This window comes from Lutra lutra, chromosome 9, assembly GCF_902655055.1.
Source record: "Lutra lutra chromosome 9, mLutLut1.2, whole genome shotgun sequence".
Lineage (NCBI taxonomy): Eukaryota > Metazoa > Chordata > Mammalia > Carnivora > Mustelidae > Lutra > Lutra lutra.
The window spans coordinates 21038838-21064396 of NC_062286.1; the positions used below are offsets into that span (position 1 = coordinate 21038838).

Genomic DNA, 25559 nt, shown 5'->3' on the forward strand with positions numbered 1-25559 from the left:
TGCCCGGGACGCCTCTGGACCTGAGCTGGCCCAGGGTGAGTCCATGGGAGGCCAGTCCTGCCATCCTGGCCCGAGGCTAGCTCGGAGGCCCCTGGGGCCCTGATGCCCTGGAGAAAGGCTTCAGACACCCTTCTGCCCAGGACGCCTCTGGACCTGAGCTGGCCCAGGGTGAGTCCACGGGAGGCCAGTCCTGCCATCCTGGCCCGAGGCTAGCTCGGAGGCCCCTGGGGCCCTGGAGCTGAAGTCCTGCTCATGGACAGACTTTCGAAATCCCGCCTAGACCAGTGCCCTGCTCAATCACTGAGGGGCTGCGGTTAGCCCCTGGGTCCCCACCATGGTTTAATATCTCAAAATGTGTATGGGACATCACCTGTTGCAGAGCACATGCAGACCAGCTGAAGGTCATGGCGCGCATCTTCCTCAGCCTTGGCCAGAAAGGGGTGAGGTCAGGTTGTTGACACCGGCAGGCTCATGCAGAACTGGGGCTCGGCTTGGCACTGGGTGGCATCACAGCCATCCCTGGGATCCTTTGGATTCTTTGAGAATCGCTGATTCGGGGCAACACTTCCCTTTTCCAGATGAGAAGACTGAGACCCAGGGTCAGGGACAGGGGGAGATGGAGTGTGACCTGCCCCAGTCACCAGCAATTCATTAACAGAACCCGTCCTCAGACCCAGCCTCCCGGCCCTTCCACTCCCTCGATAACCACACAGTCATCCCTCCACTCCCTTCATTTTTCCGACCATCCTCCATGAGTCAGGCACCATTCTAGGTCCCAAAGCCTCAGCTCTGTCCTTACGGTGTCTACATTTCAGAGGAAGTAGGTAGTCAGTAAAATGACTCATATGATCACATATAAACATCATCTCACACTGATAGGGAGTGCCAGGAGACCATCAGACAGGAGGATATGGTGGAGCTCCTGGGTGGCTCAGTCGAGTAAGCATCCGACTTTTGATTTCAGCTCAGGTCATGATCTCAGGGTGGTGCCTTGAGTGTGCTTGACATTCTCTGTCTCCCTCTCCCCCACTCCCCCGGCTGCCTACTCTCTGTCTCCCTCTAAAAATAAATAAATCTTTTTCAAACCAAACCCCCAAGAGAATGTGGTAGAGAGACAGGTGGGCAATCCTCCCGGGAGGGGCGGGGTTTGCCCTATGAGGTAAAAACCACGGAAGAGCCCGGGAAGGGGGAGGGACAGCAAATGCAAAGCCCCAGGTGGGCCAGAGTTTGGCCTGTTTGAGGAACTGGAGCAGGAAGGGCTGTGGGCTGTGGGTGTCCCAAGCCTAGAGGCAGAAGCTTGGAAGGGCCGGGGCTTACAGGGCCATGGAGACCATGGTCAAAAGCTTGGGTTTTGCTCAAAGTGTAACGGAAGTCACTGGAAGGTTGTAAGCAGAGTCGTTATGTGATACGACTTAAGTTTTTACCAGATGGGTTGCTCAGTGGAGGTCACATGAAAGCTGGGAAGACCTATGAAGCTTCCAGTGTCTTGAGAGATAGGGTGGGTTGGCCCCGGGTGGAGACAATGGATGTGGCGAGTGGGCCTGGGATGAGGACGTGCATCCGGGCCCAGGGGCCAGACCTGATGTTGGACAGGATGGATGTGTTGGAGTAGAAGAGGGAGGGAGAGGGCTGTGGGCATCAGGGCAAGAGGATTGTCAAGGATGGTCATCGATCTGAGCCACTGGGTGAAGGGTTAGCATTGTCTGAGACAGAGAAGAAAACATGCAAAGAGCACGGTAGAGAGATGAGATCCGAGACTTCTGGTTTAGAGACACAGTGCATTTTGAGACGCTTGGTACAAGTCCCTTTGGGCCAGTTAGACGAGTCTGGAGCTCCAGGGAGAGGCCAGAGCTGAGAAACGCATTTGGGAGTTATCAGATGGAAATAATATTTAAAGTCTTGTGGCTAGATGAGATCAGCTGGGAAGAGGGGAGAACAGGGGAGAGAAGCCCGGGGCCAGCACGAAGCTTGCTCCCTTCCCCCACCACCTACAACACGGGGAGGGAGGCAGCAGGAAAGGGGGCCTGCCAGAGCCTGGAGAGCAACCTGGAGAGTAGCGTTTCAGGAGATAGGGAGCGTTATCTGCCAGCTGCTGCTGGGAAATCAAGTCAGATGACCACAGGGAAACAACCAGTGCATTTGGCAGCCTGGCAGTGGGAGACACAAGGTGTGGAAACCCAGGGCCACGGTCCTCGGCTTGTTCCAGGAGCCAGAGAAGGTGGTAGGGGAGACTTTTCTCTCTGTGGAGCCAGAGGTGGAACAGAGGGACCAGAATCCGAGAAAGGCGGGGGAGAGAACACACAACGTCGCAGCTCCCCGTTTCCACAGGCTTCTTCATAAATGCTTCACAAGCCCTCCTGCGGAGGCCCCTGAGTGGTTATCATTATGTCTATTATGCAAATGAGGTCCAAGTTCCAGCTTTGGCTCAGGGCGCCCAGCCAGGCCGTGGGACCCCAAAGCCCCTCCTCGTCATGCAGTAGCCCCCCAACCAACTCCCAGCTCTGCCTCTCTCTCTCCTTGCTGCGGCTTCCCACCTCCCCGTCCCTCCCTGTCCTTTGATCATTTCTGTCAGCTTCCAGCACTCTTGGCCTCTGCCTCCCCGCTTGGGGTAAACTCTGCTTTTTCTCTTTGATTCTGCAAATCTGTCCTCAGCTGCATCCTCAGCTGGGCCCTGTGTCCCATTCCCCACCCCACCCCCCATCACACCCTCTGTCAAAGGTGGGGGATCAGCAAGAATTTCTGAGGGCCTTGGGGGAGCCTCGGTCTGTGAGATGGGAGTGTGGTTCCTGCCTGCTTTCTCGCCTGCTGATGGGGGCGGAGGTTGGGAGAAGAGCCTGCAGGGTCTCAGGCCTGGCCAGACTGCCATCCCACCTGACTCTGGCCCTGAGGGTCCAGAGACAGGAGCTCATAGGCTGGAGATGCTCTTGGGGGCAACCAGGAGTGGGCAGCCCGAAGAGCCAGGCATCCTTCTCCCACTGGGTCAAGGTGGGCCTCAAAGTTCTTGAGAGAATGGTCCTCGTGAGAAGTGGTGGTCAGGAGTTCTAAATAAGGAGATGTAACCAGCAAATCCAGCTACCAGGCACTTCGGAGAAGAGCAGGGCTCGGGACCCCCAAGTCCCTTTTGGAACCGGATGATTTCCAGGGGAAAGTCTTGAGGCAAGGCCCAGAGCTGAGCAGGGTCAAGAGAAGCTCTACCAGGACCTACGGCCTGTGGTTGTCTCTGGCCAGCCTGGGGGCTCTCCTCCTCCCCCTGCCTCTGCCTCCTGATGGAGATGGAGGAGGCCCTTGTGGATGCGCAGAGCTGCCTCCAGCTCGTACTGTCAGATTCGGGGACGCTGCCTGCCCCTGGCTGTGCTGTGACCTGACGCCCCACAGGAAGAGACGAGCAGAGGGGACCCCACACGCGGGCAGCAGGGGCCCACACTCCCTGAAGGTCCGACAGGGGGCTGCAGTAGCAATTAGCTCCTCACACAGCCCCGGGGTTATTTTTAAGCCTCGTTCTTCCCTGGTTTATTTTTAAAGTAATCCTGGCACGTGGCTGGCCAGCTGCCCTTCCCAGGTGCCCGTGCCAATTTGGGCCAGGAAAGGAGTAAAGCAAGATACACCCCTCCTGGGGGGTGGGGGTGGGGGGCGGGTGCCCACCGGGTGCCAGAGTTAACCAGCCCCTCACCGGAGGGCCAGGAAGTTCCTGCTGCTCTGAAAGCCTGGGTCCAGCCTGGGATGGGCAGGTGGGCTGGCAGTGGGACAACCTGCCAGGAACTCCCACATCTCCATCTCGCCTCCAATGCACACTCTGCGTGACCTTGACCAAGTGGCCTCACCTGCCTGCCCAGCCTCAGTGTCCTCAGGAGGGAGAAGGATAGCCATACCTTCCTCCCTAACATCAAACATTCAAAAGAGAGGGAGATACACTGCAGGCCGACCGCACAAGCAGGAGGGAATCCTGGGCTTAACTTCCCACTCAAACAAGTCCCCCCCGCCATCCACTGTTCCACCAAATTCCCTGGAAGACCTGCCTTTCTCCCTGGGCGAGGAACTCCGGTCTGTGAGAGGCTCCTCAGCACCCTTCATCTATTACCACCTGCCCTGAGAGCAGCCTTCCACATTTTCAGCCTGGCCGAGCTCTAATCCAGGCTGCCCCGGGTGCAGGACAGCTGTCAGAATGCTGGTGGCCATTAAGAGGCTTCTGCTAGGCATGGCGGTGGCGAGGGCAGAGCCACCTCTCCCCTAATACCTCCCCTCCCACCCCCCACCTGCCCACCTCCTCCCTGGCAGCCTTCCAGAGAGCTCAGCTATGGAAAAGCATTGCCAAGGGTTAGCTCCAAAAGGCTTCCCTCAGCTACAGAGCAATAGTTAAGCCCAGAGAGGTATGACATATGGTAGAGGACACTGAATGGCAGGCTGAAAGTTTGGGCTTCTTTCCCTATAGGCAATGGGGAGTCACAGAAGGTTTTTGAGCAGGGGAGTGACATTTTGAGCAGAGAGCAGAGTGGAGTGTAACCTGGAAGTTGGTGTGGGGAAAGTTAGGGGAAGCTCCGGGAAGATTAGGAATCACTGCCCAAGCCCAGACTAGAAAGGCTGAGGACCTGGACCACAACAGAACAGAGGGAAAGGACAAGACTAGGAAGGAGGAGTAGCTGGGGCCGGTGCGGGGTGGGGGGAAGAGAAAGAGAAGCCAAGGTGTTCAGTCTGGCTGACTGAGGCTTGAGGACATTGCCAGGAGTCGGGTAGTACGGAGCGCGCCAACACGGGGAATACGGGGGAGAATGGTGCCTTCAGGCTGCCACACCAGACCTGGTGTCTTGGTTCAGCCAGGTGGAGTGTGGGGTGGAGCTGGAGGCAAGTTCTTGGTGGCCTTCCCTGAGGGCCAGTATCAGAGCAGCACAGGCAAATTTGGCCCACTCTTACAACCGGGGTGCATCAGGCGAAAATGCAATGGACAGGGGGGGCAGGTGTGGGGAGTATCCTGAAAGAAGTCAGAGGAAGACTGGCCATCAGGGCGGAGTATGGCCAGAATATGAAGGGCAGTAAGGATGCCAACATCCAAGACAACCATGTGTGGTTTTCCAGGTTGTGCACTGTCCCAACGAATCCTGCTGATGGGTTGGGAAGCTGAAATTCAGCCTGTTCACCAAGCTACTATGCCTTCCCAGAGTCTGCATCCACCCAAAGGGGCCCATTTTTTTCTAATCTGTCCTAGGGTGCCATGGGGCCAGCACAGGCCTGCCCCCATTGGGTCTGGTACTCAGGAAATTCTTGAGGTTTTCAGAGCAGAGGACAGTTTGAAAATACTGCTAAATGGGGGCGTGGCGGGGGAGAGAGGAGGGAAGGTGAGCCTCCAGAAGCAAGGCCAGGAAGAAGAGTCGAGGGCTGGGGCAGAGTATAGTTAGGGGGTCAGCCTTGGGAAGAGGAGGGGTCTCTCCTCCTCTGAATTGGAGAAGAGGGAAGGGAGCAAAAAGAACCGAAGAAGCAGTATGGGGAGGGCCTCGCCTGGCCATGTTCTAGCTGTGTGACCATTAGCAAGTCACTTAACCTCGCTGTGGCTCAGGTCCTGCATCTTTAAATGGGGATAATAATAGTACCTACCAAACAGGGTTGTTCAAGGATTAAAAGAGAAACATGTAGTTGCTCGTTTAGAGCCATGTGGCACGTAGTAAGCACTATATAAAAATCAGTTGTATTGTTTTGAATTGGGAAGGAGGGAACAGTGACAGACATTTAATCATTTGAATAAAGTCAAGTGCAGAGAAAGCTAGCCTACCCAGACTCCACGTTGGGGTGGGATGGGGTGGGGAGGGAGGCAGAGCAGAACCGTAAGCAGCAGCTGGGGAGACCGCCCGGGTCCTGGGGACTGCTCAGCTTGGAGCTCCTGGCACCATAGAGAGCACACTCAGGACACCAGTGCATAAACAGGCCACCTCTATAGGCCACAGGAGCCATGGAGTTATTCTCCTATTATACCCGACGCTGCGCTGTGAACAGTGGTGAGGATGGAAGGTTCGGAAGGTGGCAGAGTGGCAGAGATAATTGAAAAGGCTGGAAATCAGAGGTCAGAAGAGAGGTGGCAAGCCCAGGGTGAGTCAGGCAGTGGGAGGCAGGCCGGGGGCTGAGCGTCTGCCTCCGTGTCTCTGTGTGAAGGGCAGTGTCCCCAAGGATGGGGACAGCTGTTCGCTGTCTCCGATGAGGACAACAGGTTGAAAGGGAAGGGCCTGAGCCTTGGTCATTTCATTCCGCCTAAGGAGTATTTCCGACAGGGCGTAGGGTTCGGTGAAATGTGTTTCCATGGAGAGTGCTGGAATCTCAGCCCTCTGAGAAGAGTCTGTCTGTGTGGGGGAGGCGCTGGTCTGGGGGACTTCGTTAAATCCTTAATGACTTCACGGAACAGCAGGGCTCAGGGGCCGGGTCCTGTGAGGGGTTCCCTCTTCCCCTACTGAGGTGCAGACGCTCCTGCTTCCTTGTCTGCCCTGGAGCACATCTGGTTCTTGCATTCTCTGCCCCGGACGGCAGAGGGAATGGGGCCAAGAGGCTACTATGGGGACCTGTGGGGTGCTGGAGCGAGCGTTGTGTGCCATGTGTTTGCGGGTGCACACACGCACACGCTCATGTGACTAGGGGTGGCAGGGACACCACATCTGCAGGCAGGCTCAGAGGAAGAGGAGGTCCCAGCAGCTGGCTCCAGGCTGAAGTCCGTGTTGCCTGGAGTCCCTCTGCTCCTGGGCACGGTGCCAACCTGCACCATCTGAGCTCCCAAGCCCTGGGGAGAATGCTGAGCCTAAGAAAAGCCTCCTTCACATCTCCTGGCATCTGTTCCCAAATTCCCTGCCAGCCCAGAGCTGTCTGGGCCACTAGCCATGACCAGAGAGGAGAGCATGCAAGCAGGTGGTGGAGACAGGGCCTACAGGGGCCACGCTCACTCCAAGGCCTCCCCACCAAACCCGACCCGGCCAACAAGCCTGGCTTCCTGCCTCTGCTGGGATTCCACTAGAGACACTGGGCAAGGTGGGCCGGCAGAGAGAGACCCACGTCCACACAAAAGCTACCACCTGGCAGAGAGTGGCGAGGGCAGAAAAAAGTACCATTCTTCCAGCAGGGGGACTGGGGAAGGTGGCCCCAAGGAGGCGGAGCTGTCCATGGGGGGCGGGGGGAGTGGCGCAGGAGAGACGAAGGAGGGAATTCCAGGCAGCCATAGCATGAAGAAGGGTTCAGAGGTGGGGTGCGGGAAGGATGTGGGGAACCCTGGCCCGAGAAGGGACTAGAAGTGTTGGGGGAGGGAGAAGAGAGCAGGCCAGGCAGGGGGTGAGGTTGGCCAGTCTGTGTGCTGGACCAGGACACCCCAGACTGTGTTGTGTACATTTGGGGAACTAAGGAAGGCTTCTGAGTGGTGGGTGGCAGCTCAGAGCTGTGCTTAAAAAAGTAAAAACATTAATAACAGCTCCTACTTCCTGAGACTCTCCGTGCACCAGGCCTTGTACGAGGCACTTTCCACACTGTATCTCTCAATCCCAGGCCACCCAGCTACCGACCAAGAGAGGGGAGCAGTGTGAGTGGTGGGAGAGGCAGCAGGCCTGGAATCAGGACACCTGGCTCTCGGGGCCAGCTCGGGGGCTCTAAGCTTGGGAGAGACCCCCACTTTCCCAGGCTTCACTGTCCCCAGCTGTTGAGTGCAGACCACCCCTGCCCAGTGGGCCACACAGGAATGTTCCTCAACACTAGAGAGTGCTGTGCCAAGTGGGTTTCTTGAAACCCACCTTGAAGAGCACACACCCTGTTCAGGGATTGGGAGCTGAGCCCTTCCGTGAGTAGCAGCTGGAGCTTAGCAAAGGCCCAGGGCCCCTTTGGGCCAGTGCGAGTAAAAGGGAACAGGGGTGCTTAGCCAGTGTGAAGGCCAGGAATCAGAAGCCCAGGTCTCTCCCTCCCACTCTCTCGGGCGACACCACCCCTGTCTCTGCTGTGCCCAGTCACTCTGGCTTCTCTTCCCCTGCAACTCTGACTCGTGTGTGACTTTGACTCACAGTGGTCCCACCTAGGACCCAACTCTTTATAACCCTGTGGCTCAGCCCCCGCAAAACTGCCCAAACCCTCAGCCTGGCACCCCAGTCCCTAAGAGAGGTGACTGATTGGCTCAGCCCAGCTGAGAGCTTCGGTTGTGATGGATCAGGGGCGACCACGAGTCCAACCCACTGCGGTCTAGGCCAAGGTCACGTGGTAGAAAGGGGGTGCCTAGGTTCTTGACTAAGGTTGTTACGGGAAAGGGGCAGGCACTCCGGCCACATCCACCAAAGACAGCCTCCCTCGGGGCCCTGTCCCCTTGCCCTCCAGCTGCCCCATCCTCACATCCTGCCCTGTCTAGCTCAGGGCCATCCTGAAGCATCCTAACAGTCTACAAAGAGAACTCCAGAAGGCTGCTCCCTGGGACAGAAAAGACCAGCCTTTGGAGGGACACCACTTCCCTCCTCACATGGTTTGAACAACCACTGTCCTGAAGAGCTTACAGTGACCTGTAACCTTAACATGATGGCCCACTGGACACCTTTTCCACGCTCTCCCAACAGAGCACACGGTCCCAGGGACATCTGCCAGGGCCTGGACTCTGAAGACCAAAAGATCTATGCTGAAGCCCAGCTTTGCCGACTCTGGGCATGTCCTCTTTAGCCTCCCTGAGGCTCGGTTTCCTCACCCAAATGGAGCTAATAATACCTACCATGAAGGTCATGCGTGACGAGACTGGAGATAGTTAATGCAAGGGCACTGGGGTTTGGACACTGTTGCCCTTAGCAGTAGGGGCACTAAGGGCAGACAAAGCAAGGGCTCCCTTGCTCTGCCCCCTCATCCTTTCCCTGCTCCCACCTGCCACCCCACAGCCAGTGGCACAGAGCAGGGGGCCAGGAGGCAAGTCTCCCCCCAGGGGCCCTGACAGCCTCATAGAAACCCGGTCCAGGGTCCAGCAACCCTCAGGCCAGCCAGCCCCCTCCCGGCTTTCTGTTGCAAACAGCCTTGACTAACCGAAGCTCTGCTCACAGAGGCGTCACTCTGCGTTAAGAGGTGGGTAAACACGCCAGGCGGCATCTGCCCGGAGAGGCAAGTGAGTGGCAGAGACGGATGCCACGCACAGAACTGATAGAAGGGATGCTCTTGGGCCAGAGCCGGAGGAATTCTCCTCAGAAGGCTCCAGGGAGGGAGAAGGCGGGGGGTGGGGGGTGGACACAGAAGCCAGCTTCACATCGGCATAGGGGAGGCGGTGAATGCTGAAGAAGGAAGGTCTTCACAATAATTCTGTAAATCTAGAATTGTTCTAAAATTAAAAGTTTACTTAAATAAAATAGTAAATGGTAGAAGCAGGAGGAGGAGGAGGAGGAGAAGGGAAAGAAGACAGAAGTAGAGGAGGAGGAGGAGGGGGAAGGGGACTGAAAAGAGAGTATGGCCTCTGACAGAAAACTTGGCCCTGTTTCTAGGGACAAGGAGGGCCAAGTGGTCCAGGCACCAGCCAGGTGTCCACACCATCCCACCCCACCTCCCCACGAACAATACTCCCAGGTATCCGGAAACATCTCTGGAGGCCTTAGGGAACAGAACGTGCCACACTCCCAGCCACAGAAGCGTTGGCAAGACTGCTATGCCTTCCAACTCCCTTCTGGTTTCTGGGAGCCCACGGTCCCCCTGTCACAGAATGGTGCCTCTGGCGTATCCTGGGGAAAGTCCTTACTTAAGGGATGGTCTTCTCCCAGCTGCCCCTGGCTTGCTTCTCTTCCCAAAGGGTAAGACCAAGCCATCATCATCCCCACGTCCTCTCCTGGCATGTAGCAGATTGCCTGGTGCAAGGAGGAGGTGCATAAGAAGTATTTGCTCTATTGATTAATTCAGACGAGCTAAGAGGGAATGAAGCCATCTTCACCTCGCTGATTTTCCAGCTGATATTATGGAGACCAGCCCGCTGCTGCAGCCTTCCTGGGTCCCCTGCTGCCCACTCAGCCTCCTCAGAGGCTGTGGCCCCTCTTCCAGGGCTGGCTCGGAACACCCCACTACCTCCTGCCCTCTGGCTCCAGCCTGGTGGGTGCCTTCTGGGGCACGCTGAGCTCAGGCTTCTTGGGAGAAGGGTCCGGATGGGAAGGAGGAGGAATGGGAACTGGAGAAGGCACTGGCTTGGACCCCAGTCCAGAAGGCCTGGAGGCACCGAGACATGGAAGGAAGAGAGCAGGAAGGCCTGGCTCTGCCATATAGTAGTGTGGCCTTGTCCCAGTCACCCAGCCACCCGGCTAGGTCTCCTCAGCTGGAAAACCCAGGCACCTGCCTTCCAGAATGCAGCACCGAATCAACTAACATTGGTTAGGCTGTGCAAGGCCATAGGCCTGAACAGGTACCCAGACTTGGCCACTCACCAGCTGTATGGTCTTAAATGAAGTTTTGCGAACTTTCTGTGCCTCCGTTTTCTCACCTGTAAAATGGAGGCGATACCGCTCTCAGTATGTTTTTGTGAAGATTAAATTAAATGATAAGCAGGAAGCCCTCGGTACGGTGTCTGGCACACGAATGCTCAATAAATGTGGGCTTTGTTCTTTGTTATTTGCTACTGTGACTGCCACCACTAGCCATCACTACCGGCCCCACCGCCTGTATCCCTCCCGTATCCCACCGGCCGCTGAGCTCCCAAGAAGGACAAGACACCACCGCTGTCTTCAGGGTCCAGAGGGAGGCTGAGAGGACAACATGAGGAAAGGAGGAAGGGGAGGAGAGAAAAAGGAAAAGACAAGGAAGAAAAAAACAGGCAGCCAACACAGCAAATGAAGCAAAGACACGAGGCCTTGGGGACTCATCTCCAGGGCTAGATGAGGGTACAGTTAGGGGTCCCCCAGGGCTCGGCAATCAGTAAGGGGAACCTGCGGACCAAAAAGTCTCCCTGAACGCCCTGGCCCATCTTGGCCCTGGGGACACCCAGACAGAACACATGGCTGTCTCCTCCCTGACTCCATGTGGCCTCCTGCACCAGGAGGCTGGGTGTGGGTGGGTGGGGGGCACAACTTGGTACCCAAACAGATGACCCCGGCTGTCCCACTGCCTCAACTGGGTGGGGGGCATTATTCAGAGCACTGCTGAGTTCCACCCCCTCCCAGGACCAGTGCAAGGGTCCTCACGCAATCCCCAGCATCTGCCCGGGGCCAGCTGAGACAGCTCTACAGACATGTGGGGTCCCAGCAGCTGTGCATCTGCTGTGTGCCCAAAGGCTCAGGGCCATCGTTCTGGGGACCCAGCAGCGCTTTCTCCACTGTTCATGGGGCAGGGTACATGGCCCCTCCAGAGGTCCAGAATCCTAGAATATCACAGGGCCTCAAGAGTATCTCCAGCCTCCTTCGTTTCCCATAGAAGGGCCTCCAGGCCCAGAAAAAGGCAGTGACACAGCTAGAACCAGAGCCCAGGTCTTCTGACTCTCATTCTCATAGAATGGTCTAGGGACAGACAGCCTGGGGCAGTGGAAAGAAAACCACCTTTGAACAGAAAATATTCTTACTCTAGAATTTAGAGCATTACACGTATTAAGGACTCAAAAAGTCTGCTGGTTGAATGGATGAATGTTTGAGGCATGGTGAATGATGCATGAAGGGCTCCAGGAGGACTGATGAGTTCAGGTGGGTAGGATCAGGGAAGGCTTTACTGAGGGGGTGACTTTTGAGATGGGCTTTGATGGAAGAGTAGAAGCCCATCAGGAAGGAGAAGAGCATGAGTAGTGTCTACCAATGCAGAAATGCAGCTGTGACCTCCAAAAGACTGTGGACACCAATTCTGCATGCAAGTTTGGGCCCAGACCCTGCTCAAAACTCACCTCTCTCCTCCAGGCCTCTGCATGATGCATGGGACAAGGGGAGCTAGCAATTTAATAAATCCTAAAATTCAACTAGGTCAGAGAAGAAATAACCTCCTAATCGAACATTCCATTTGCTAGGTATGAAAACTGAGGCTCAGAATGCTGGCACGCCTTCACGAAGGCCCTACAGCAGACTCAGGAAAACTAGGGCCTGTAATCTAAAATTTGGCCCACCACCTGTTTTTATAGATAAAGTTTTATTGGAACACAGCCACACCCATTCATTTACATATTGTCTTTGGCTGCTGCCTCAATATCATGGCAAAGCTGAGTCGTTGCAAGAGGCCATATGGATGGACTAGGAAATCTAAAATATTTACTATCTATAAATATTTACAGAAAAAGTTTGCCAACTCCTGTCCTATAGCAAGGTAGTGGCAAGAGCTGGGATGGGAGCCAGGCCTCTGACTCCTGGTTCGGTGCTCTTTAATTCTGGGCACGCTTGCCCCTCGGGGCCCATGCTGTCCCCCTGTCTCGCTGCCTGCAGGCTGAGATTTCAGGCACCCAGGCTCTGGACAGGCTCAACTCCAGGACACATGGTATGGCCAACAGGGAACACCTGGGCTGGCCACAGTTACTCCCATGACACAGAAGGGTTTCTTGTTGGAAGCAGTTCAGCCCCTCTGGGGGGAGTCCGACAAGGAGATGCCAGCATGGACCTGCTTCTCCTCCATGGGCAAAACAGAAAGAGCCAGAGAGTGTGAAGTGTAGGACTCGCGCCAGCCAGATGCCCGAGTTAGAGACACAGCCTTTCAAGAAGCACACAGAGGAGGACTGGCGTGTCCAGCCATCTGTTGAGATGGCCAAGTCCACTGTAAATTGCACCATAGAATTACTTTCTCTGTGCCAGACTGTCCCTGGTGGATTCGTTTAATTAAAACCCCCCAGATCCAATCTGTTAGAAGTTCTGAGTTCACACATGTCCTGGCCAATTGGTCAGAAGGATGCAGACAGGCCACAGGCCTGGGCCACGGCCACCTGGTACAGCAACTGGCCTATGATAGAGCCCAGAAGCCCCAGGTCAGCGCACTTCCGAGGACAAGCGGGGTTGCTGTCCTGCTGTGTGACCCTGCCCCTTGAGGGTCTCAGGCTCTCCTCCTCCTCCCTGTCTCCACACCCTTCTCCTCTCCGGCTCATTGGCTCATTGGCAATGCCTCCCTTCCTGAACTGACTCATTCAACAGGGAGTCATTAAAGGCCAGAAATGCCAGCCACGTCCCAAGCACTCTGTGGGGTGTGGGGAAAAGGGTAGTAACAAAAGAGACAAAAATCCCTACCCTCAAGGAGCTCCCAGTTGAAGTCCACAAACAAGAACATCCCACACACTGTGTATCTACTCTTTCCTCCCTCCCCTCTTCCTTCCTTTCCCTCCCATCTCCCCTCCTTAACTCAGTGGAGGCCTGAGCATTTGACAATAGGACAGACCCTTCTTTGGCATGTCCCTCCCCTACTCAGGAGCTCTCAAGTTAGGATTTGAACTCTAGCACCTACTGCTCAAAGCCCCTCGCAACTTAGCCCTTGCTCTCCTTACCGACCTACACTGCTCAAGTGAACTTCTCTGTTCCAAGAAATTCAGGGGTTTAGCCAAATTCATCACTCTACTTATAAAAGTGATAGATTTTTGTAGAAATTATACAATATATAAGCACAAATTAAAATGAATCACGATCCCATGATTCAAAGATAAACTCTCTGAGCCTTTTAGTATGTTTCTCTCCAGCTTCTCTTCCTCCGTGTGTGTAGATGCATTTGCTACATTTATCTGTTTAGCAGGACATTCCGTTATATGTACAGTGTTGGATCCTGCCATTCTTCCTGAACATTCTATGGTGGTTTTCTGTGTAATTACGACACTCCTGAAGAGTATATTTAGTGGCTGTACAATATTCCGCCACATAAATATACCTTAATATGTTTAGCCAAACCTTATTGGTGAACATTCGGACTGTTTACAATTTGTCACAATGACAATGCTGCTATAAACATCCTTGTTCAGAAATCTTTGTTCTCATCTCTGGTTCTTTTCCCAGCCGAGATTCCTCGAAGTGGCACTGCAGGGTCACGGGGCAGACACATTGCTAAGGTTCTTGATGCGTATCATCTCAGGAAGCTGCCTTCCCTGAGAATCTATACCCGCACTCCCCCACCCCACCCCCCCCCCGCTTTGTGCAAATGGCCACTAGCCTGAGATGGGTGTATTTTCTCCACCCCTACTGGGTCACATGTCTTCTCACATTGTGTCTTTGCTTCAGCAGCTCCCCTCTGTCAAAACCCTGCATTTCCCATCCCTCTTTCAGAGCTCAGGGCAAAGGCCACCTCCTCCAGAAAGCCCCTCCAGATAGCCCAGCCCAAGTTTTCCACCTCTAGCCCTCCTTCAGCCCCTGTCTTAAATTCTTCCTAAGAGAATTCCCACTGAGGCCATGCATTTGAACAATGTGTGTGATGCTAATAGCCTCTTCTCTGGACAGGACATTGACGTTTCCAAGGTGCTTCCACTGAGATGTTTCATCTGATTCACTTCACATACAAAGGTCAAGGATCAGGGTTTGATCACCTGGGTCTGCTTACCCTGACCCCATAGCCCACCTCATGTCTAGGCCAACCTCAAGCTAGCCCCTGATTTCATGGTGTTTGACAACAGCCTTCATTATTCCTTGGTCCACCAGAACAGATTTAGGATGTTCCCCTCTGCAGTGAGGACTGACTGGGACGGAAGGCCCTGGATGCCAGTCCTGGCTCTGTTAGTGATGCGATGTCCTGGTCCCTGTCCCTCTCGGGGCCTCAGTCTACTCATCCATAAAATGAGTGGGTTGAACTACGCAGTCTTGCGCCCTCCAGGGCTGATCGGCCCTGCAGCCCCAAGCACCCAGAGCAGCTCTGGGGTGCCTCCGAGGGCCCCCATGCAAAGCCAGCCTCTGGGATAGGCCAGAGGGAGCTGGCCGGGGAGGCAGGCCTGGCTCCAGGCCAGGCTGTGTCTGCAAACACTGACCTTGGCTGCCGCAGGGATTTTCCATGACACCAGCACCCTCCCCCTTAGCTCCCCCTAATCCCACGTGGGCCTGGGGAGGGTGGGGGATGGGAGTGGTAGGGGCTATTGTACTCCAGGGGACCCTGAATCATAGCAGTGAGGTCCATGTGGATGGGGTAGAGCTAAAAGGGAGAGAGGAGAGAGCAGTGGGCCTCCACGTGCCAAACGTGGTTGGGAAAGCAGGGGTAGGGAGAGCACCTGCCAGTGGGGAATGGGGAGAAGAGCCGAAAGAGGAGCTGGGAAGATGGGAAAGAGGCCTTGGAAAGGGGGCAGGATGGAGGGAGGGAGGGTTCTGGGCTGCCAAGCTGTCCTTCCTGGGAGCGCTAGCATGGAGGGGACAAACTCCAGACCCAGTTGTGCACACTGGTCCCTCCCCCCAACCCAGGTCTGTGAGGCCCTGGTGGTTTCTCAGGCCTTACTCAGGCCTTGGCCAGGTCTAGGGCAGGGGGATTCCTTCTGGTGCCCTGAAGGTGACCTCACTTTGCAGGGGCCTGAGGCCACAAGAAGGACAGGAGGTGTGAGTCACTAAAGGCCTTCCTGCCAAGGCCACCTCTCCCCGCACTGCCCCGCTGGGTGTCTAAGGGGAGGCTCCTCTCCCGAACTCTGTACCCCAGACTTCAAAGCCTTCTGAACGGCATTTTCCGGCAGCGGATCCCATGAGGCCTTGCACTGGACGCTGAGGGGACTTGCCGGCCCCCTGGGAGCTCAGAGCCCTGCAGACTTTCTCTTAGACCTGAGAACAAAAAGGCGGGTGCTGAGGCCAGGTGGGGGTAGCAGAGTCTCCAGCACTAGGAAAGACCCCCGAGGGGCCTGCTTCTCCTCCCCTTCTCCCCCAAGCCTGGCAGCCTCCTCCCTTCTTCCAAGGGCCTGGGCGATCCTGCCAGCTTCCTTCCGCCTCATCTCCTTTAACACACCAATTAGACTCCCCTGGAGCCTCCTGTCCCACTTCCTGGCTCCACACTGAAGCCATCTCCAGACCAAGGGGGCGGCTCCCTGTCTGCCTCAGGCCCCTGAGGAGGCGGGGTGCTCAGTGGGCCTTTCTGAGGGAACCCAAGGGCTCAGTCCTGAATGCCTTCTGCAGGCCCCGCAGGAGAGCCCAGCTACCCTCTGGGGCACCTGTGTCTTGCAGCTGGTCCCCTGGAGCTGCCTGTGTCTTCCTCAAACCAACCCCCCCACTTCTCTCTGGCTGCCCCAACAGGCCCAGGCAGCTCCAAGGGCAGACCCCCTCCCCGTGTCCACCTTTGCACAAGCCCGGCTTGGCCCCGAGTTCACAGCCTTTGGGTGCCTCGGGCCACAGGTCTGATCCATCTACCCTCAGGGCAAACATTAGCCTGGCTGGTGCCCGTATTTACATTAGATAACTAGGTCTACGGGGAACCAGGAAACGGGATGCAGCCAAGCATTGCCAAGGACTGTGTGTTTCTAATCTACAGAAGGGGTGGGCCGGTCAGAGATGGGACATCTGAGACTCTCAAAGTCAGAGACCTAGAGAGAAGACCTTAGAGATCTTGATGCTACAGACAAGCAGTTCCCAAACCATGTTCTAGGAACACGTGTCCAGCTACATGCACTGTAAAGAAAGCGCTCAAAGGTCAAATAAGTGGGAAACTTTAGCCCATTCCCCCAACTCTGACCCGCCTCGTGCCTTAGCCCGAGTGTGGCTCTGACAGAGTCAACACTTAAATCCAATGAAGACAAATCTCTTAAATTCAGCGTTCCTCCCATTTAATTGAACCCAGCAACCCTCCTCTCATCCAACAGTTAGGAGCAGTCCATGGAACTGGTGTTCCAGGAAATCAACTTTGGGAAACACAAATCAGACTGCGGGTGCCGAAAGGAACTTTAAAGACCATCTCATCTTGATGTTCCCCCAAAATATTCATACTCATAATTAATATTCATGGATGCTAATGCCCTAAGCATCCTAAGTCTGCCAACACCTCAAATGCCCACAGTAACTCTGTGAGGTCTGTGGGTCATGGTTCCCAGCTTACAAAGAGGAGACCAAGGCCCTAGAAGATGAGCTACTCGCCTGCTGTGTGGTCACGTGCATCCCTAAACTGCCGAGATCCCCTGAAGAAAATAGAAATAATCTATTTTCAGTACTTTAAAAGCATAAGGGTAACTTAATTCAGTCTCCAGATTCAGTTAGCCCATGCTAATCAGAAGTTCTGATTGGCAGGGCTGCTCTTAATTCATTTTCATGGGAAAAGAATGAATTCTTGCTTTCACAATTATCTATCCAGTGCCTCTTCTGTTCTATGCAGCAGCTACGTGGCACTGATCAACACCTCGTTCTTCATAAATAACGTCTCTCAAAATGTAGATTCTACAAATGGGTGGGTTAATAGAAAGAAATCACAGAAGGGCATCCACAGCAGAGAAAATGATGGGAACCTTTTATCTTTGCCCTATCCTGCATGTCACAGAGGAGGGAGATTGAGGCCCAGGGAGGGTAAAGGACTTGCTCAAGACACAAAACTGGTTATGGCCAGGGTCAGGTCAGACGCCCAGATCTCCTGCCTCCGTAGCCCTGTGCTTTTTTTCTCTGCCCAAGGCTGTGGCCAGAGTTCTAGCTTTGTAGCCGACTAGGCCAGGGGTAAGAAGTCAGGCACTCAGACTAGGGGGCACAGGAAGTCAGTGGGGAATGGCCAGCTGAACCCAGTCCAGCAAAGGCCATCACCAAGGATTCAGGCTAGCTATTTGTGCTTTGACTAGAAGGAAATTGGCCACCGAGAGAGAAAAATCCATTAAGGGGCAGGGGCTGGGCCCCTAACCCTCTGCATCTCCCCAGAAGACAGCTTTGGCCAGTTTCTGAGCTCCTTGGTGATATCAGGAGGAAAACAGAGAAACTATGGCCCAGAGCTTCCTGCCCACCTCTCATTTTCCTGTTACCCCAAATATCCATAATTCATATTTATGTCTGACCACATAATTAATTAATACGACTAACCACCTGTCTTCCCCAGGTGAATTCTATGCCTCCGGCCAGGTTCCAGAACCATCTCTTAGCTGAGTTGCTTGCAAGTGGGTGCTGCTCGGCCCTTGTTGAATGAACAAGTCAACCTTGGTCACACTGAGCCACAGGGCAGAGGACAGAGCTTTGGGTTTGGAACTGAGGACCCTTGGGTATAGTCTCACTCTGCCATTCACTGGGTGTGTGACCTGGAGCAACTCACTTTCCCTCTCTGGGCCTCTATGTCCTCATCTATACAACAGAAGGAGTGGGTCATAGGATCACGAAGCACTTTCCTGGCTCTAAGATCCCATATATCTGAGGATTCAGGGAGGGTGGCTGAGAGATGAGGGGAAAGGGACAGCCCAGGCCAGAGCTCTGAGAGGCAGTGGCTAGAGTCTTGTGGTTGGGCCATGAGTTCTGACTGGTCAGTCCATCAGGTCCTGGGAGGGAGGGTTCTCAGGAACTCAGCCCCAGAACAGGGTGACACACAAGGACAGACAGAGCCCCTCACCCAAAGCCTCACAGAGCTGGACAGCAAGGAGAAGGTGGAGACCACCTTTGGCCCCTCTCTCGTAAACCCACGCCCAATGTGGGCAAGGCCCAGGCAGGCAGCGGGTCTGCTGGCAGGCAGACAGGCCTTGCCAAACTCCCAGTTACTTCCCAGAAGTTCCTTGGCCCCCCGGGACTGGCTTTACCCCAGCTGGCACCCCTCCCAGCTGGGCGCCCACGTCAGCAGGTCCTCACAGCTCCCTTGCCCTTTCACCCAGTGACAAGGGAACAGCTAAAGGGACGGGAGCGCACTGACGCTGGGCCAGGTACTTGCAGACGCATCTGGTCTCCCGGGCACCGCACTCCTGTTGCTGCTGTGTCACTTCCGGCTCGGGGCAGTGCCCAAGGATGAGACTCCAAGGGGAGGGCTCTCCTCTCGGGGCCTCAGTTTCCCATCCTGGTCACCCTTCCTGCATGATGGATGGGCTCTGAGGCTCCAGAATGAGTGATGAGTCAGAAAGTCTTAGAGGCCTTGGCCAACTCACAAGGCCTCTCCAGCCTTTTTCAGCTATAAAACAGAGATAGTCATAATAATGGCCTTGTGGAAGTTTTTCAGCATTAAAGTTTAAAATGCATCTGAAGGATAAGACCTTAAGCCTCAATCTGTGGTAGGGAGGGAGGATGGGCCTGGGGTGGGGGAGCCTCTGACCTCAAGGGTGAGGCACATCCAGCCTGGGGCCACCCTGGACAGGACAGCGGGTAGAGCTGTCGGGTAGAGCTCCGGTGGGATAAGACCCTTTGGGTAAGCCTGGCTGTGCTACTGCTTTGAACACTATCAGGGGGCAGGCAGGGGAAGGAGGAGGTGTCTCTTCCGGCTGGGAGCTGGGGAAAACACAGGGACACTCAGTATGGGAGCCAGCAGAGGCAGGGAGGTCGCCGTGTGCAGACAGGCCCAGGGGAAGAAGGTGGCCTCATGTCTGCTGGGACAGGGGCAGCGCTCAGTCCAGGTCCCCTCTGCAGCTGGGGGACCTTGTGGGCAGCCAGCAGCTGTGGTGCACCAGGCCTGCAGATGCTAGGTTTCCCTAAAGGACGGCAGCTCCAAGAGAAGTCAGAGACTTCCTCAGAGGGCGAGGTGGTGGTGACGGCGAGAGGAAGTCCTTCTCCTCTGTGTCACTGACCCCACAGAGGCAACCCTACCCCCAGACCACACTCTCAGGTGGCCTTTTCCTATGAAATCCCGTCACCACTGCTTCAACACAAACCCCGCAGTTTCTGAAATACCTGCCGCTTCGGTCTCCCCTTGCCCCCCTCCGACGGCGCTGTTCCCAGGCACCCAGGCTGGGTATAACAGCAGTAGCTCAAACCACTCCCTGTCCCCCGGAGTGCAGACAAGGCAAAAGAGGTCCAGAGAGGGAAATGGATTTGGCCAAGTTCACACAGGCAGTATGTGGTTAAGCCAGGGCTGGGCCTGAGCTACCCAGTCCCCGTTGGGACCCATCCACAGTGCTGCACCCTCCCCCACACCCAGGGCAGTGCCGGCCCCAGGGGACAGGAAAGGACAGGATGAGAAGCAGCTCTGGCTCAGGGCCTGCCCAGCTGTCGAGGTGAGTTGTGGTCTGGCTGCCGTGGCCGGGCTGGCGGGCACAATCTGTTCTCACCCTGCTGGGACGCAGACAGGCCAGGCATGGCGGCTCAACGGCTCAGCTCTCCAGGCCCCTGGCACAGAATGACACAGTCAACCAGCTCGGTGGCCTGGTAGGGAGCAGGGGAGCCCATTCTAAGTACAAACCACAGCCTCACACACTCCAGGCAGCTATCCCCAGGTCTCCCTGAGGTTGAGGATTCAAATGGCCTTGGGCTGTTAGAGATGCCAACTTGACCAGAACTGAGCTGCCCCCCAGCCTGGAAAAGAAAGGGAAATCTGCTACTTCATTCACTGCTAATCATCGCGAGCCATTACTGAGCATTTGATATGTACCAGACTCCAGGCTTAGTGCATTATACACATTATCTCATTTATTTCTCCTGAAAAGCCCTGGGAGGCAGGTTCTACTTATTAGCCCCATTTTACACATGTGGAAACTAAGGCTCACAGAGGTTTTTTAAAAACAAAACAAAACCAAAAACAGTCCATGGCAGAGTCAGGAGTTGAATTCAGATCAGACATCAAAGCACAGGGTATCCTACCTTGCTATCCACATATTTTGGGCATACTCCATGGGCGTGGCGGGCAATGGGAGGGGAAGCTTGCGAGAAGCATGACAAGGTACAGCCATGCCCACCCTGCTACCCCAAGCCAGTGTTTAGTTGGGGGACATATGTAGTTGGGGGACCTAAGGGACAGAGCAGGGATGGTGGTAATATTGGCCCTGGGGTTCAAAGCTGAACATTCTCAGTGCCACTCAAAGCAGAGAAGATCCCTTCCAGTGAGGAATCCTGGACAGCTGCATGGAAAAAGCATTTGGTTACATTTTTTATAAGGCTTCGAGAGGAGGAAGAATTGGAAATCCTGCCAACCAGGATTATTTTATTATAATAATCCTATTAATAAAGTAATAAATATCTTAACAGCCCAGTGAAAAAAGCAAGTCCAGGACCAGCAGACCTTATTTTACAAATGCGGAAACATGCTCAGAGAGGCTGAGTAATTAGCCCCAGGTCACACAGCTACTAATGACAGGGCCAGAACTTGTGCCTAGGGCTTCTGAGTTCCCATCTAGTGTCTTTCCCCTCCAGATCTCCAGACACAACTCCTGACTTAAGGCCATTTGATGGTTGGCTCAGAGAGAGGCTTTGTTTCTGCCTGGCTCCGGGCTCAGTGAGGGCTTTGGGCAGTGTGGAGGAGACAGAGGGTTGTTTTGTCTGGCTGGTGACAGTACCACCTGGAAGGACAGGCAAGGCCCCCGCTTTAACTAGGGCAATGTCACCTCTCCATGAGGACAGACCCTACTTCAGGGCCAGGCCCAGAGGATGACCCCAGGGCTCCAGACTGGGGGCTGATGAGGACCCTGGAGCATCATTCATCCAGCTAGTAGAGAGGCAATGTCCCCTTTGACCCCCAACTGGGTTGACCAGATGCCTCATGGAGACTGGAAGGCCCCAGTTGCCAGCTACCCCTCATAAGCTTTGGCTGGAAGCAGGGAAGTGATTAAGGAGCCATCCATGCCTCAGTTTCCCTCCCTCCACACTGAGTCATGGGATATCCTACCTGCATCCTCTACAGTCAAGGAAACTGAGGCCCTGAGAGGACAAGGAACAGGTCAAAAGCCCACAGACACTGAACTAGAACCCACGTTTCCCAAATGACCTGCCAGCACCCTTCACACTCTCCCTGCTGCCTCCCTCAGCTCTATGTGTCATCTCCTTCTCTAGATTTAGAAAAGCTAGATCTTTGAAGCCAAACAGACTCTAGTTCAAAAATGGGCTGCTCTACTTCCAAAGGCTGTGACCTTGGAAAAGTCACTTAACCCTGCCTGTTTCCTCCTTCCTTCCTACCTACCCTACGAGTAAACCAAGAGCATACCGGGTCAAGGATGCCACCTAAGTGTGTGCTGTCTTCTCTCCTGCTGGAAGGAGAGATCCGAATCTGCAAAGCAGGGGATGTGGAGGGCAGAGATCGGGGGGGGGGGGGGGGGGGGGGGGGGGGGCGGGAGGGCAGGCTTTCTGGAAGAGCAGCCCCGCAGCGCAGTGCTTTCTCTCCTCTTCCCCTACCCTCCCCCAGGCTATGGCCACGCGGCGCCCAGCACCGATGGCGGCAAGGTGTTCTGCATGTTCTACGCACTGCTGGGCATCCCGCTCACGCTCGTCATGTTTCAGAGCCTGGGCGAGCGCATCAACACCTTCGTGAAGTACCTGCTGCACCGCGCCAAGAGGGGGCTGGGCATGCGGCGCGCCGACGTGTCCATGGCCAACATGGTGCTCATCGGCTTCTTCTCGTGCATCAGCACGCTGTGCATCGGCGCCGCCGCCTTCTCCTACTACGAGCACTGGACCTTCTTCCAGGCCTACTACTACTGCTTCATCACGCTCACCACCATCGGCTTCGGCGACTACGTGGCGCTGCAGAAGGACCAAGCGCTGCAGACGCAGCCGCAGTACGTGGCCTTCAGCTTCGTGTACATCCTCACGGGCCTCACGGTCATCGGCGCCTTCCTCAACCTCGTGGTGCTGCGCTTCATGACCATGAACGCCGAGGACGAGAAGCGCGACGCCGAGCACCGCGCGCTGCTCACGCGCAACGGGCAGGCGGGCGGGGGCGGCGGGGGCGGCGGGGGCGGGGGCGCGGGCGGCAGCGCGCACACCACGGACACCGCCTCATCCGCGGCCGGTGGCGGCGGCGGCGGCGGCTTCCGCAACGTGTACGCCGAGGTGCTGCACTTCCAGTCCATGTGCTCGTGCCTCTGGTACAAGAGCCGCGAGAAGCTGCAGTACTCCATCCCCATGATCATCCCGCGGGACCTCTCCACGTCCGACACGTGCGTCGAGCAGAGCCACTCGTCGCCCGGAGGGGGCGGCCGCTACAGCGACACGCCCTCACACCGCTGCCTGTGCAGCGGGGCGCAGCGCTCGGCCATCAGCTCCGTGTCCACGGGCCTGCACAGCCTGTCCACCTTCCGCGGCCTCATGAAGCGCAGGAGCTCCGTGTGAACGTCCCCGCGGGGACCTGGAGCACCTGGGAGTGGCGGGGGGCGGGGGTCGAGGAGCAACCGGGGTCCGGGAGGAGGCCCCATGGGGTTCCCCCACACCCCTCACCACCTCCCCCCCCCCCCCCCCCCGGCATCCCCATCTCCAACTGTGCCTGCTCGCGCACCAGCTGGCAGGAGCCCGGGCTCTGAGGATGTCTCGGGACATCTGCGCCCCGCAAATTCCAAGAAATGTGAAAGGTGAGGGGTAGGGGGTGGGGGAGGGAAGGCAGAAGCTGGGAGCCTCCCATCCCTCTGGAAATCTAAGGAGCTCCCCAGTTCTCAGAGGCCCTGCTGGTACCCAGACCACCCCCCACCGTCCTCCTCCATCCGGAGGGAACTTCGTGTTCCGTGTAAGTTTGCATCTCTATTTATACCTCTGTCCTGCCAGGTCTCCTACCTTCCCGGGGCTTCAAAGGCCTGGGTGTCTTTGTTCAGGTCACCCCCACTCAGCCCCACTCCCCTTCCTCATCCCCAGCTGTGTCTCCCAACCTCCCACTACCTTTTGTGTTGTTTTGCATGGCTTTGCAGTTAATGGAGAAAGTGGAAACCCAGCAGTCCCTAGAGCTAGTCCCCAGAAGACAGGCAGACTGAAGCAAGAACAGGAAGGACAGGGAAGGGACGGGGAGGCAGAGCCCCAACCCCCAGTCTGCAGGGTGGTGGATGAGAGTTCACTGGCTTCCAACCACCTCCGGCTAAGACAAGTCCAGCTTCAGACACTGCCCTTGGAATCAAACAGGACACTTCATACTTGCCATCCCCAGCCACTACTGACAATGATCAGCTCTTCAATCTGCAGAATGAGTTTCAGCCTCCGAAAACCCTGTCCTGACTACTCATTCATTCTCACAGAGCCCTGGTTAGATCATCAGGGCGAGAGTTCTCACCCCATTTCACAGATGACACGGACACCCAGATGGGCGACGTGCCTTGCCCAGGGTGACACAGATGACAAGCGGCCCAGGGGAACGAGAATCCAGGCTGCTTGTTCTGAGCCTCGGCTCCCTTTCCTTCGGACTCCTCTGGCCGCTGCTGAAAGCGAGGCTCCTGCCCAGCGCACTGAGGTGTTGTGTGAGCCCCTGGGGCTTCAACCAGAACCAGACCCCAGGATGGAGCTGGTGTCAGGGCTCAGCCTCTACGCGACCTGGCCAGAAGGCAGGCCTTCTGAATGGGCCCCTGAGGCTGGATAGGAGCCCTCAGTTCCTGGACTGCTTGCTTACAGACCGAGAAGCAGGCCTGAGGCTCGTGGAAGAAAGGCCAGGAGCCGGGCCTGTGGGGGCTTGGGAATGGGGCAGAATGAGCTAGAAATGTCAGGTGCATCCTACTGGGACATCATCCCTGGCTCCGCAGCTGGTGTTGGTGCCTGTGTCCTAGGTAGTGGAGATAAATTAAGGCTGCAGCAAGGACCGCCCCTTCCAGGTAGGGAGTTTGGACCTGGCGGGCCTACTGCCCACCCCGCCTGCAACCAGAAACGCCGGGCACAGAGCGGCAGAGGGAGGTGAGGCCCTAGACCCCACTGTTTGGCCCATACCTGGAGCTGGCCCCATGTCTCCGGGCAGCCTCAAGGGGTGGGCAGGGGGGCTTCTTCCCATTCAATACTGCCCTCCCGTGTTGTGCCCGTGTCAGCCCTCTACCACGGCTGAGCAAGATCAGCCCAGGTATTCGGGGAAGCTGGAGTGGGGGACCCACAGGGCACTTGGCCTTAGCCAAACCCCTGCCATGGGCTCCAGCCTTTGGGAACCCCGAGAGAGGAGCAGTCTAGCCTGTGTGTGAGTCCTGTCTCTGTGTGGAGTTGCTGGCTGGCTGCCCAGGTGCCAAGGAGAAGAAGGCCCGGGACCCGGGGTGCCCTCTGTGTCTCTGTGTGGGGGTGCGGGGCAGTGCTGGCTGCCTCTGTCCTGTGTGTGACCCTGCCCTCGAGGGGTCCTGTCCCGTCAGTCCCGAGGGAGCCACAACCAAAGTCGCAGGGAGATGGTGAGGATGGAGGCCCAGGGTCCTCCGCAGAGCACGGCAGACTGCTCAGTCTCCAGCTGGGTGTTTCCCAGGGAGCTGGAAGGCCAGCGTTGCTTCCCCCCTCACACCCTCCCACTGCAGGCAGCCTCTCTGCTTCCCCAATGCCTTATGCCTGGGCACACTGCCACAGAATATGCAATACGTGTGGGTGACAGGCCCCCACGCCCACACCCCACCCTGGGCAGCCCCTGGACCCCAAAGGCTACGGCTGCCACAGCCTCCCTTCCGCCCCTCCTGCCTATCTGTCTTCACACTGAGAATGGCGTCTAATAAATGCTGTCCATGGAGACCGGGCTCAGGCTCAGCTGCCTCTGTATTGTGTACCCTCGGCATTGCCAGGGAGCGGCCATGTACCCCGCCGAGGTCTACAGACACACCTAGCTGACGCGCCTCAAGCTGACCAAAGCCTTTGCTTCAGGGGCCTTAGGAAGAAACCTGGGGGAACCCTGCCATCCCTTTTGTAATTTCCTCCAAGATCCAGATTTTCTCAGTGTCATCCTGGAATGCCTCTGAGAGCAAGATAAGACCTTTGAAG

The 25559-nt window shown here is 56.1% G+C and overlaps 1 protein-coding gene across 1 annotated transcript in view; it reads left to right on the plus strand.

Moving 5' to 3' along the window:
* The window catches only part of KCNK3 (potassium two pore domain channel subfamily K member 3), a 38681-nt gene extending 13358 nt beyond the window's left edge, over positions 1-25323 (plus strand). Inside the window, exon 2 of the mRNA XM_047746747.1 lies at positions 22054-25323. Within this exon, the coding sequence (XP_047602703.1) occupies positions 22054-22979 (926 nt within the window). The 3' untranslated portion in view covers positions 22980-25323. The remainder of the gene's footprint in view (positions 1-22053) is intronic.
* The last annotated feature ends 236 nt before the right edge of the window (positions 25324-25559 follow it).